General features: G+C 36.0%; 1 protein-coding gene across 3 annotated transcripts in view; it reads right to left on the bottom strand.

Annotated features, from left to right (window-relative positions):
* Positions 1–2,623: 2,623 nt before the first annotated feature.
* PGAP1 (post-GPI attachment to proteins inositol deacylase 1) overlaps positions 2,624–14,005 on the bottom strand; it is a 32,085-nt gene continuing 20,703 nt past the window's right edge. For all 3 annotated transcript variants that reach the window (XM_032114229.1, XM_032114230.1, XM_032114231.1), the window contains 10 exons: positions 13,279–13,387; positions 12,885–12,923; positions 11,722–11,815; positions 10,990–11,080; positions 10,578–10,775; positions 10,221–10,353; positions 9,463–9,513; positions 8,066–8,289; positions 7,631–7,735; positions 2,624–6,796 (listed from right to left, as the gene is read on the bottom strand). In XM_032114229.1, the coding sequence (XP_031970120.1) occupies positions 6,658–6,796; positions 7,631–7,735; positions 8,066–8,289; positions 9,463–9,513; positions 10,221–10,353; positions 10,578–10,775; positions 10,990–11,080; positions 11,722–11,815; positions 12,885–12,923; positions 13,279–13,387 (1,183 nt within the window). In that variant the 3' untranslated portion in view covers positions 2,624–6,657. The remainder of the gene's footprint in view (positions 6,797–7,630; positions 7,736–8,065; positions 8,290–9,462; positions 9,514–10,220; positions 10,354–10,577; positions 10,776–10,989; positions 11,081–11,721; positions 11,816–12,884; positions 12,924–13,278; positions 13,388–14,005) is intronic.

Below are 14,005 nucleotides of genomic sequence, written 5' to 3' on the forward strand. Positions count from 1 at the left end.
GGCTAGAAAAATCACCAATGGCTAGGATTGCTGAAACATCATCACAAAATAAAAAGTGAGGTGACTGGAATGAGTTTTACAAGTCCTAAGCCAGCACACTGAAGGAAGCAGCAGGGAAGACACAAAGATAGCATGTTCTGTGTTGTGCCACAGCAGGAGCAGCAGCATTGTGGCACCCAGACTGAAGTTAGTGCCCGGTGAAAGGAAGTTTTTTATAACTTTGCCGTGTATTGCTTCAAACAAGCTCTGTGACTGTCTGCATGTCTAAATACCCACAGTACAACGGTAAGCTCTGAGATAGCATCACTTTTCAAGATTCAGTGCTAATGGCGGGGGAAGTCAGAATTTGTGGCACTTTGTTCAAAACACACAAAGAATCCTCTAGAGACAAATAAGGAAAGCCAGCAGTAGTTTTTCCTGAGCTCTCTGTATTAAAAAATATACATAAGAAATCCTTCTACTATATTAAAACAAGATTTTAAGATCTTAAGTATTTCTAGTTTTCTTTAATGAAATAGGAAGAACAATGTGTAATTTTTTTCCCCCCATTTACATATGAATATTTTTCCTAAAATGTGGAATTTGATAGTCAAAACTTCTGGAGCCTTAACACAAACAATCAACCCCACCTCTGCCTAGTTTTCTTTTCACACTGGCAAAGATTTTGCTATTCAATGGCTTAAATACAGTATTTTGCTTAAACTACAATTAAGCGGATTTTTTTTTTTTGAGGACTAAAGATCAAAATGTTGAAAAATAATTTGACACACAGACTTCAAAGCTGAGACAGATATCTGCGAGTAGTTTTCCTTCCTTATTTTTTTTTTGGTCACAACAGAAAGGGTTGAAAAATTCAGGTCATCTAAAGCTTTCTGACTTTGGTTGGTGTGATCCCAAACAAAAAATATGCTGTAGTTGTCATTTCTCTAAGAGTAAAGTGGGGTCAAAAGAATTTTTTAAAGCCTTTTCCCCAAATCAAGTTTCGGTATGATCCACACAAATATTTTTGGTCAACTTCAAAAATCAAATATAAGGCTATGGAAGTCCACAGGCTACAGTTAGAGTGTATTCATTTACTGGTTTAAGGCACAGTATATTTTCTTTTTCTTTAGAAAGCTACAAGTTTAAAGTCACAGTGAGGAATTTCACATTTTAGTTTTGGTCTCGCACTCTAATTATGTGTGTCCTGTCTGCTACCTGTAGACTTCTGTAAAGTATTCCAGCTGTCAGGTGCTGCAGTCTCAAATCCTATTTCCAAACTCAGAGTGAAGTAGGTGGAAAATACTGAAGCCTGAATTGATCCCAAAATAGTGCACTTAGCCTTTTGTAAAGCTAAACATCAACACACTTGCACATTTGATATTTAAAGATATATACCCTGAAATTTTTTAAGTCAGAGGGGGAAGATAGTCTTGGCTGGTATTTCAACAAACAGGCAACACTTGAACAGAACAAGCCTACAGGACACAGCTGCTGCACCTCCTCACCAGGCCAGTCACCGTGCCCACTGTTCTGCTTGGCACTACAGGGCAAGCCAAAGAGAACTGCATGTGGAAGGAGGACTTGGAATGATGTGCCCAAATAACAAGGATTATGATGTTAACCCCTCCTGGTTTTGAGAGACACAAACTCAGCTCTGGTACCACACAGATTCCTAGAGAACCCAGAGCACAACCTGCCAATAACTATAGAGAGGCCATGCTTACAAGATTTGTTCATGACAGCATGAGTAGCAAAATCTGTCTACATTTAGGAACACAGAAAGAAACCTTGAATCTTAAGCAAAATTAAAGTCAAAATATCACAGCTCATGGTGTTATCCTACAAGGCAATAAGCACATATTTGAGGCAGTTACGTGCTTAGACACCTGAAAAATCGAGGGCTGGGCAGATTTGCTTAAGTAAGAGCTATGGAATTTTCTCTTTAAATGCTTAGAATTCATTTTTAAAAGCAGCAGTGTCTATTAATAAGACAAAGTGTATACCTTTTACTTGAGTTTGAGGATAGATGAGCTGATTAAAAGCTTTGAACACATTCTTCCATAAATAAGAATATACATCAGAAAGTATAATCTTTGCAAAAGGTTTTCCAATTTTTAAAGACTTTATGGATTCTAATATTCTAGTTTAAAGTTCTGGCTCAGAACAAAGGTAGAAATTGTACTTTAAAATAAAAAATAAATTAGTTTTGAATTGTCCTTCATTATCACACATTTGCTAGAGGCTATACAACAGCAGCTTTGGTGACAAAAGTATGAAGTGATGAAAATTTTATATTTTACAGTACCATACTAAATGCTTACAAAAGCTAGACTGATTATCTTCCAGAAAAAAAGAGATGCAAAAAGTCAAAGCTGTAAATTAAGTGAGAAACATTCATCATTAAATGGAAAATTAACATTAAGAATTGATTCTATTTTAGAACTAACAATTTTCCAGTAGCTTAGTGACTTAGAACAGCAGCACAATTCTGTACAGACTCTATAATCACGTCCAAGAACATTTTCATAGCTCAGAGCATTAAAGGTCAGTAAATGGCTGGTTTTATCCCAGTATAAATACAACAGAAGTCTAAACACACTCGACCCTGTATTGAAATAAATTTGATTCAAATGAAAGCTTCTCAAATGTTTACATTTATTAATGGCTACATAATGGATTTTATTCTGTGCTATCAAAGCTCAGAAGCAGATGTATCAGATTGCAGAAAAATGTCAAGTGACTTCATCACTTGTTACTGGCAAACTCATGGGAAATGAGACGTATCAAACACTGACATATGCAATGCTTTTGGGGTTAAGTGTCAATACATTTTATTTTATTAATCACTGACTTTAAAGTTAGCCCAATTAGGTTATAGAAGAAACATTCTCTTCGACATACCAGCAGTCTCTATGCCTTCTACAATGTATTACTACTGCACTGCTTAGGGTTTTGCGGTTATTCTATTATAAAAACAGTATCTATTTGTTTTAAAATGTAGCAAATTAATATTAAGGAATGAATTGCTACATGAATTAGCTCATTCAAAACCAAGATCAGGGCAGAACGCTAAACGTTAGAAATAACACTACCTTAAATTCCAGTTACTGCAAGTTTCTTGGAAATAAAACATACAAAGAAGCCTCCCACCATAATCCCCCAAACCAATCCTCTTTCAACAGGATGCTGAAATGTGACCCACTGCAACCAACTTTTAAATCAAAACTAAAAGATCACCTTTGGACAACATTAATTCACTCAGTTCCAAGGTATATTTGGTAATTCCAGTGAAGAGGTGAGTTTTTCCTTATCAGACACATAGAGACTTTCTATGAAATGTTAGCTACAAGTGTAGGTACACTGTGACTGCAGCATGATCAGACTCTCAGGAACACATGTTTGATGACATCAACAAGAAAAAGATTATAGACTTCAAGAGTAATTTCAGAGTATGAAGATATCACTAAAACTTCTCATTAGATCTCTCCCTGCCAAAGAAAGATTCTGCTGTACCAAAAGTTAGTGGCATTTGGTATTTCAAGTTCTTACCCTGTTTCTTCATTCTGTTTCTGATAGCTTATAAAAAAATATTATATTCGATCCACATAAATAGTTCTTTTTTTGAATGCATCCTGAGGTCTAAACCTTTACAATTTGTGCCTTGATCTCCTCCCACATAATCAAGATAATCTAAAATTTGAAGAATAAAATGGAATTTTAATTTAGTTAAAGGTAATAGGAGACATTATAATGTTTTGCCAAAAGCTTTTTTATAAATGCAGCCCACTCATAATAAAGGATATTTCAGTAGAATTTACATGTCCTTATATATGCAATTAACAGTATCTATATTGGATTATCCTATGTTTCTGCTGAAATGGTAATTGTGAACAGTGACAGAACTACAGATTCACCTAATAGAAGCTTCTTGTCCAAAAGTAACATCAATCAATCATTGTATTTTGCCTGAAAAACTATTTCAGACTGTTATAAAATCTAGTCCTTTTCAGAATGACAAATAGGATAATTTATCCTCTTAGAATGGGATGAATTCTAAGACTTGTTCTAATCCTGTTACCATCCATTGATTATATGGCAAATCTAATTGGGATTAGACTCCTAATCTGCCAAACACCTGAAGTTGTCCAGTCCACGGTCACTGCACAGTCCAGATGCACATCCCTGACAACAGATTAAATCTATTAAATGGCACACAATGCATATAAATTCAAAGTAGGTGTAGGACTTCCCCTCCTTTCCCCAGTAAAGGTAAACCATCTCTGAGGAAAGGGAGTGTTGAGGGACATGCGAACAATGTGTCATCTGGGATCTCAGACTCAGGATTATATCTACTCCTACCTCCAACTTGAAAATCAGGCAGGAATATATACAAGATTCTGGAACCCACTTTATGAAGAGTGCTAACAATTATCACTAGAACTCCAGCTTAAAAAAAAAATCATTAAATGACAAGAAAAAATTGGTGTTATCCTATGCTGCTGTAATTCGGCAGGTTTCACTTCATGGCAGATTTTGAAAGCTTTCAAAGATACTAAATATCGAGCCTGTTTTCTTTCCTTATTCTGCTTATTATTTTCCACCAACAGCTCCAACAAATAGATTAATGCATAAAGAGCCTGGTAAGATGGCAAAACAAAATCAGAAGTAAAATAGAGTAGTAAGCCAAAAGGACCATGAAGGTCAAGAAAAACTATGTTCCACATAAATCAGACCTGGCACACTTCACAGCCCTCTGCCAGCCCTAATGCAGTTCTGCCACCATCTTTCACTCACAGCCATTTGCAAGGACAACAACTCTATTCTTCTATCTATCTATTGGCTTCTATGTTCTGTTTGAACAGCAATGTTTAGTTAAACCAACTGGTGCATTTAGCTACAAGTATATTTAGTCACACTAATTATTCTATATATATATATACTGTAGCGTACATTTGATTAGAAAATACCAAGATTTAACCTATTCAAATAACTTTTCTGATTTACAAACACTATGTATAAGCTAACCTTTTTTAAGGTTAAGGTTAGAATACCAGCACATAGATTACTGATAACAGTGACAGTGGTTTGGCTAACTACAATACCCTTACTCAGTTACAGCACTTTTAATGACTTACTAATAATTTGAACTGCTGACTTGGATATAAGCAAACAAAACACACATGGCTTTCTTCACATTTGTCCTTCATTTTGGAAAGTCACTGTGTGAACTGAGTCTTTCCAGCCAGCTCAAAGGAATTGACCCTAACAACAGTTAGAAATAACTGAGGCACTTTAGGCAAGATTATTAAGATACGATGAAATTAATGGGTCAGGCTGGCTGTACTACTGTATCAAGAGTATACTTGATTGACTGTGAGCAGCAGATTTCCTCTTGGTATTCCTATAAGATGATTGAGCTGGTTTAGTATTTCCATATGAAGGTAAAAGGTATCTCAGACACAGCAGAGACAGCTAACACAGAAGCAAGTAGGCTCATCTCTACACAGAATCTACATCATTTAAGCCTAAGGACTGCTGAGATTTCTTCTGTTGGCAAAACACACGCCCAGGGGACAGAATTCCTTACACAGAGCTATTTTAGGCTTTATTATAAATGGCAGTCACTGTAGCATCTAGGCACTAAGATAACAGTTTATACAGAGCTAATATTTATGGTCAGTATTTCCCACTCTTACTGAGTTTGCCCACATGTAGAAGTTAGCACTGTACAGGACAGGAGTTTGCAGGGTTGTAACTATTCCATATTCATTTGATGTATTGGCATTTATTAGGAGATGGTTGATTCTCTGTTTACAATAGCAAAAAGCCTGCCTTGTCTACTTAGAACCAGTGCAGCAACCGCACTGTTAACTCACAGCATAGCTCAACATTTGCCAGCTTCTATATATGGACAAAGTCCAAGGATTAATTTCAAAATTCCAGAGAAAACTGACAATGTTTTAAAACAACATTACAGCAAATTGTTTATGAATCTGCTGGTATCCTTCCTGAATAGAAAGCTACATAGAATACTGTTGTTTTCTCACTCTCACAAAAAGTAAAATGTGTAAGACTTGCATTAATCTCACAAATGTTCAACTCACACTGATTGAACAAATGATTTGATAGAAATAACAGTTCTATATAAGCAGTACATTCTAGTTTGTCTAGACACAAATGTGGCAGCTTTTGAATGTAACATAAAATAATTAAAAGTATACTTGGCTGTGTGGTTTTTGTGATAGTCACAGTGTGCTTGAAATGTATTGAGTTTTAACCAGCATATTTTAGATCTGCAAGAGATGCAAGTTCAGAACACAGACACTGCATGGCACAGTGAGTAAAAAAGGTCTGTTTTAACACAGCAGTATAGTGAAATACCAAAGTGTCTACAAGGCAGAGTATTGAGATGTTGCACTGATATGAGTTACGTGCTTATACACGGTAAAATCACTCCATTTTCAGAGACATGAAATAAACACCAGAAAAAGTTTTCTAAGCAATGTGAATAAAACCATGAATTTTTTGTGAATATTCACAGTTCTGTCCTCTTTCCCACATAATGTAAACTACTGATCATATTAAATTAGGCATTTCTGTGTTGCAATTTTTCCCATCTCCAGTGTTAAGTTTCTAGGGTGCATTGTCCTATATATGTCCTATATAGAATAAACATCACACAATACAGCACAGCACATGTAGAAGAAGAGAAAAGGTTACAAAGTGTGGGACTCTGTATAAATGCATTCGTCCAAAGGCCAGCATTGCAACAGACAAAGGGAGAGGAACTTTGGCTGCAATCTTCAAGAGTTTACTGCAAGAATACAAAGAAGAAAAATTATCATTTTTAGCCAGATATGCAGAAAGTATGAAAATACCATATTTCATTTTCCTTTGCAAAATAATTTCTATTTTAAGGCTTTGTAAATTTTTAAAACTGAACACCTAGGTCTAATGGGCCATAAAAATTGATGCACAACCAAGAGAAATTATTCAGAAAGGGTAATGTCATTAAAAATATTCTTAGATTAATTTAGAATTTTTTTCTCTGTAACAAAGAAAGACTTAATGGTTTAGATCACTTGAGATAACAGGTACTGGTCAAGAGGATAAATGACATTCATTATTATTGATTGCCATTCATGAGGTGTTGACTAATTTCATATCTCAACAAGAAATAATCTGCCAGTGAATCCAAGTTCTCAGAACTTCTTAATCCAGTACAGAACACATATTTCTACTCCCATAAGGGGAGCTACGAGAACATAACTATAATCCTTTAAAATTCATTTTTCCTTTTAGCTGTCTGACAATAATTGCTAAATGTACTTGGATTCTGTGACATTTGGAAGGATTCAATGAACTGAGTTAAAAAGTCACAGTTCAATAAGTTGTTATGCAGCCAATTGCTTAGCACATACTTAATTTATTTCCATGAGGCAAATACAGGGGATTTTCTCCACTTAGCTGAACTAGAGGTAATTTGCACACTAATTTTACCTCATCTTTTAGACTTAACCACAGGAGTTCATGGATCTCTGCAGAGGCTGAACAATTACAGGTCTGTACAGCATAAATTAAGTTTTACCACACAAATGTTAAGTCACGAAGAAGCAGGAAAGCAGAACTAGAGATTGGACTACAGTACCTTGATTTCACTTCAGAAGTACTTGAATTCATTAGAATTTCTAAAATGCATACAAGGATAACAGCTGTGGATCTACATGGATCAGGATCAAGTCTAACATTGTACCTGCAAAGAAATGGTTTTAAAAGCATGTAACTTCTAAACTAGAGTGCCAAGTAATATGCCTATGCTGATGACAACAAAGACACATGAAATCAGCCTGATTTAAAACTCTTTCTGAATCATTATTTTCTTCAACATATCACTGATTCACTTAACAGCTACTTATACCATAACACAAACCAGATTGCATAGAGAAAACAATAGTTATTAACAGAAGTATTTAAAACTTCTGTAAGGCAGCTAATAATGTAAAGAGTCAAACATTTACAATTTTTATTATCTTCAAAGGTTCCTGTAACTTTCTTCTATCTTAGTGTCAATTTAAGAATTTACCTGAGATTTTTTAACCAATAAATTAAAGATGGCAAGCTGAGCAGCACAATCCACGTGAATAAATTGAGGATTGTAATGTGCATCTTAAGACTGTTAACAGCTTCAGCAATTGTTGTACTGTTGGAAGGAGACTGTGTTGCATCTGGAATGCTGTCCATTGAACTCTGGGCTTTGACTGTGTGTGTACTGGAGTTCTGTGAAGTTTCTTTTGAGTGGCCTGAATCCTAAAAATGAAAGACAGAAGTCACAAAAATGTGCACAGGCTTCTAAGAACCCATGCTGGGGAAAGAGGAGGGGAAAAATATCCTAACAATATCACAGCAACTGTGATTTAGGAAGAAAATTTGCAATTTATGCCTCAAAAAGCCATCAAAAGCAAAGTTCCATAGTTCAGTTTTAAAGTATCTAAATTGAATCAGAAATTTCTCATACACTAATAGTTTATATGTCTATGGAAGAAAAGAATGGAGAGTGTAGATGCCCTGACATCAATACAATGAAAAGAAATGGAGTCCCTGGAAGGGGGAAGAGCAAAATAAAAGGAGTAATAAAGCATGGGGGTGAAAAATCACAGATGATCATTCACGGAAAAGATATAGGAGTAAAATATTACCTGTAGGAATAAATAACAAAGATAAAACGAATGAGTTGGCAGATACTAAGTTCCAATGACAGAAAAAAAAAACCCGAATGAAACAAAAAAAATTATATAGAGATGAAAGGAGAGGATTTTAAACTAAACACACAAAAAATCAACCCAAAGAAAGCCAAAGAAAACTTTCAATAACTTTTCCTGTTGGACTGCTTTGTTCTATGTTTGCAAAAAATTACAGGTAGTTTTCATATGCTTTTATCCATATCTGCTTACATCTTTGATCCTATACCTTAAAGTAACCCAGAAAAGAAAGTTCACACTGCATGAAACCAAATGTTTCTTCACTGTTTTAAACGGCTCCCTATTTACGGCAGTCTCAGTCCGTATGTGTCTAATACATCCTATTTGTCATCGCTGGACTAAAAACCCTTGAATTCCACACACTGCCTCTCTAGAAAAACCCATATTTACCTGCAGTATAGATTATTACCTAGAAATTTTTTTTTTTTAGATAAGCCATGCATAATCAAATACCAAAATTTAGACAAAACCCTGTTGTTCTGCGTGCATTCAGAGACAGAGTTTTCTCAAATAACAAGTTCACACTGCAGTGACTTGGAACAGTGAATGCAGCGGCTGTGTCTGACAGACCAGGCTGCTCATGGCCTGGCTTTCACATCACACATGCAGCAAGTGAACTACAGCTGCCCAGTCACCTCAGCACAACCTAACAGGACCAAGGCAGAAGTCTGCCAGACAATTTTTGGTCACAGTTTGGAACAGAAGCAGGAAACAGACTTACCTTCTTGTGCATGTTTTGCTCTGCTCTTACAGCCACGTGCAGTTTTGCAACCTGTAAGACAAAACAGCGGCTTGTTTAGTAATGTTTCTTCACACAAAAGCTGTAGCATAGAAAAAGAAACTGAGGACTCCTTAATTTTTTTCTTTTTTATAGCTAGATGATTCTAGGGCCCCAATGGAGCTGTAGTTTTCTCCAGGAGCCAAGGACAGCCATAGCCATGGGGTGAATCAGAAGTTAGGCACTGATGTAAGAAAAGCCGTGGAAACTGAATGGCAGGGACTAAATATGGACCTTTGTGGCACTACCCAAGGGATCAGATTGGACATACAAGAAGACTACCCTAATTCTTCAATATATTCACCTTCCTTCCTCTTGCTCCATAAAGACTTGTGTAAAGTCTTTTCTACTGCAAATTTCAAGTCCTCTCTTTGCTAAAGTTTCTCTTCAAGGGAGTTATCAGTCTTTGCTTTTATAATACTGCCTAGCTATAAGTTAAAAATTTCAATTATCTGCATTGTTGTAGTGGGCATATGGGACCACACATTTCTTTGAAGAAGCATTAAAAAAAGAAGAAGAAAAATTGTAAAAATTACAAGACTATGACACTGATAAATTTAAAAAATACCTATTTCAAGTATGAGAATAATAACATTTCTTTTATGTATAAAAAAGGCAATTTGGATTTTTGCTTTTAACCTGGGGTTAATTCAAAGCACCCAAAATTTTCAATTCAGTTACAGTGTTTAGCCTTTCAGTACCTTGAACAAGTATTGAAGATAAATAATGAGTATAGCAAATGCACCACAAGTGGTCCAGCTAACCAAAGCAAGAGATATCATCCCACAGAGTCTTCTGGGTGTAATCAACTTATCTTTTTGAAGTACAGTAGGTCTAAAATAAAAAAAGAAACAAAACTCCTGTTGTACTTCTTCCCAGACATCAATTCCTGCTTGCTTTCAAACCCAGATGTCTAAAACCGTGTATAAATTCAATCTGCTCAGAATTCAGTCTTGCCCAAGCATTCACACAGAAGCAAACAAACAAAAAAGAAAAACAATTGTCAGGGTCAAAGTCATCTAAGAAGAGCATAATTATATAGCATTGTGTTGTTTTACCTAATCAGAGTTAACCATAATGAAGAGAAGAGTCTCAGAGATGTAGAGAAAAATACTCCACTCCAGTAGGCAATGCCTGTCCCAAAAAGAAATAGAATCAGGGACACAAGGGGGAACCATGCATCCTGACTACTCAGAACAGCAGCATCCACCTCTGGTAGTGACAGTGATTCCCATATCTCTCTAAACCAGTTAAACCTGCCAAAAACATGAAAGCAGTATTATTTATCACTTCCAATTGCTCTTACAGTTAGATATCTATCAACTACTCCTTCTATTACAGTCTTTCAAGCAAAACAACAGTCAGATGTTCACAGTGACTACAGATAAAATAATATTCCTCCCCAGCAACGGTTTTACTCAAACTTCTGTTTTGGAAACTGTTTTAAACAAACAAATGAAGCAAACTCACCCCTGCAGAAACACAACAATGCTTATAAGAGGTTCTACTTTGTAGGGCTTTGCTGTCCTAACTAGTTCAAGGGAGAAGTCTGAACACTGGCCTAGAATCAAGAACAGAGAGCATCTGTAGTTACTATCATGTCATGAACTTTAACGAAGACCATCCACAACAAAAAATAAATTCAGACAATGGTAAGTTGACTTGAAAACAAGATAACTGTGTCATGTAGGAGTGCTGCAAGGCTGCATACTGCACCACCAAGGCCTTCCTCCACTGGGTCACCCACATTAAGGTCATAAGTCGCAAGAGCTTCTAGAGACATTACGGAGTTTGTTACAAACACCCCCTGAATTTTAATAAAAATGCATTTTGTCTGAAGACATGGCTCAAACCTATTATGTAAATCTCATCTTCCTGCAAGAAATAGTGTTTTTTGCACATTAACAACTTACTTTAAATTGTTGTATGTATTTTTAAGTAGACCTACTGTGCAACACCAATATTTCACAAAGAAGGGACTGCAATTCAAAATAATAAGGAAATATTTTGCTACAACACAATCTTGAAGAACTACCAGCCAAGAGAAAATGAAAATGAAGAGCACAGATCCAAGTGTTTTCATAAGCTGAATGATATTGAGCTTAAAAATTTCACATCTAGCTAGTCTTTCATCAGTAAATTTGATAGGCAATTTCTCTAAAAACACTTCTGACAGAGAAAAAATGATTTTTAGAAAGCTACCTGTTGATCTCAATGTGCTCAGTTGTCCTCCATAAGTAAGAAGAATATTAGAAACAATATAGACTGGAAAAGCACCAGCATGGAACCTTACTATCTGAAAGATAAGGATAAAGGGATAACTTCATTTCTATCTATTAAAACGTATTAAAAAAACATTTACACAAATATTATCATGAAGTATGATAATGAGATTAGAAAATCTTTCTTAAAAGATCCAGTTTCTCATTTTAATGCATAAATATTTGATAACTTCCAATAGCAATTAATGTTATAGATGAAAAATACTAGAATCTCTCATAAGCAGCTAATGAAACAGGTTTGGGGTTTAGAATTAGAAACAAATGGGGTTTTTTCCCAGTCAAGACAAGTATGAAAAAAATGAAGTATCACATTTCAGTAAAATAAGTTTAAAACAATTTAAAGGCCACTTTCCAAGCCAAATCTGCATATAGTTATATATGCTTTTAGGCAAAGAATTTTTGGAAGCAATTACATACATGTATTAATTGGCTTCTACACTCCCAAGTCATGATTAATATACCAATAGCCTATAAATTCTTGTAAAAAACCAACAAACTGAAAAATCTTTGCTCTAAATGCATGCATTCAAGTAGAGAACCTTGCCAGTAATATTCCAGCACTACACTTAGGTGCTTGCAAATTAATTACTTTTTAGAACCAGAGAACTGCAGATGGCCAGTCTATTTTTACTGACTCCCATGTCAAAATGTATTCTTCATTGATAACCAAAGTAGATTTGTTGAAGAGGAGCATATGGACCTACTTAGACTTTTTCCCCCAATTTAATTGATGCCAAATGTATTTTAAAGTTTTAACACTACTGACTCATCAGGCAAGAAAGTTAAAGTGACCTACAGTGTCGTCCCTTCACAGATATTGAGCTCACCACAAAGCCTTATGCTCCACATTTACAGCAGCTCTTTAGAGCTAGAGAGCTTTTCCACTCCTCTAAGGACTGGGGCCTGACATTCATCCAGGAAGGATGCCTTGCTAAGGGACAAGGTTGCAAAATGATCATTGAACAGTGCTCCTTTTGGCAGCAAAAAGGAATCTGAAGTGCCACAGTAAGGAAGGGAGGAAGTAAAAATGTCTATAGATGCTAATGACATAAAAAACCCCAATTTACTATTAGGTTTTCTTACTTGCCCAAGAACCTGTAGAAGTGATGTCTTCAGAATTACCTTGGGGAAAAAAATATATTGTTTTATACAATCATAAGCATAAGTACAAAATACTTTAATTTTTAAGAAGCAAACTTAAGTATTAGAATACAGCAATCCCTCAACTAAAATGTACAACACCTTACTATTGACATTTTAAAAGCAAATGCTTTAAAACTTTAGAATCCAACTTTCAATACTAATCCAGCTGCTGCAAAATACTTGTAACACACACTACATGTCAAAAAGGCCAAACAGCCTGCCTTTAGATTTGCTTAGTATTGATTGAGATTAATTAGCTATGGTTGAAAAGACTGAATCATGCAAAAATTATCCAGCAATGCAAACCAGCTATAAATTAAACTGCGTTACTCACTTCATACTGACAGTCTGGGGAAGAGTAGATGTTTAACTCTGGGAGGGTGCTGTCATTGTGAGGCTGAGCAATGTGCAGTTTGGCAGAAATCTCAGCAAGAGATGGAACTCTGAAACAGCAACGTTCATGGTCATTGCTGTCCTTACAATCAAGCAGAAAAACCAAACATGCCTCAGTCTTCCCCAAGTACACACAAAGCAGATCTACTACACCAAGTGTCACCACAAGCTGTGAGCAAAATGGTGTAAGGAACTTGTTTATCCTGTCACAAAGAACTACATAACATCCTCAATTCCCTCTCCTCTGAACCATCGAGGGATGTGGTACTGAGGAAAGCAGACAAGTTCAGTGAACACACTGCCTCACAGAGCATGCAAATATGCCGAGTGCCAAGAAAGGGAAGGACAGATCCTCAAGAATACAGTTCAGTTTCCTGCACGTATGCTGCTGCTGGAAAACACAGAGGGTTGGAAATGGTGAGGTATCCTTAAGACTTCTAAAATAAACTAGAAATACAGTTTTCCAACCATCTAAAATACAGTCAGGTTGTTCAGCTTCATTAGTGACACATATATTTCAAGCTGTATCATTTGATTTTGTTGGGACTATGCTGCTGAAGTGAACATAGGGCTTCTGTGTGATCCCAACCTTGGCTTCCAGGAAGAAGCCAACATCCAGAGCAAACACTGTTCTCCACCCATGAGGGGGTCAGTGATTATCCTGACAA

The sequence above is a fragment of the Corvus moneduloides genome, chromosome 7 (assembly GCF_009650955.1).
Source record: "Corvus moneduloides isolate bCorMon1 chromosome 7, bCorMon1.pri, whole genome shotgun sequence".
NCBI classification, from domain to species: Eukaryota; Metazoa; Chordata; class Aves; order Passeriformes; family Corvidae; genus Corvus; species Corvus moneduloides.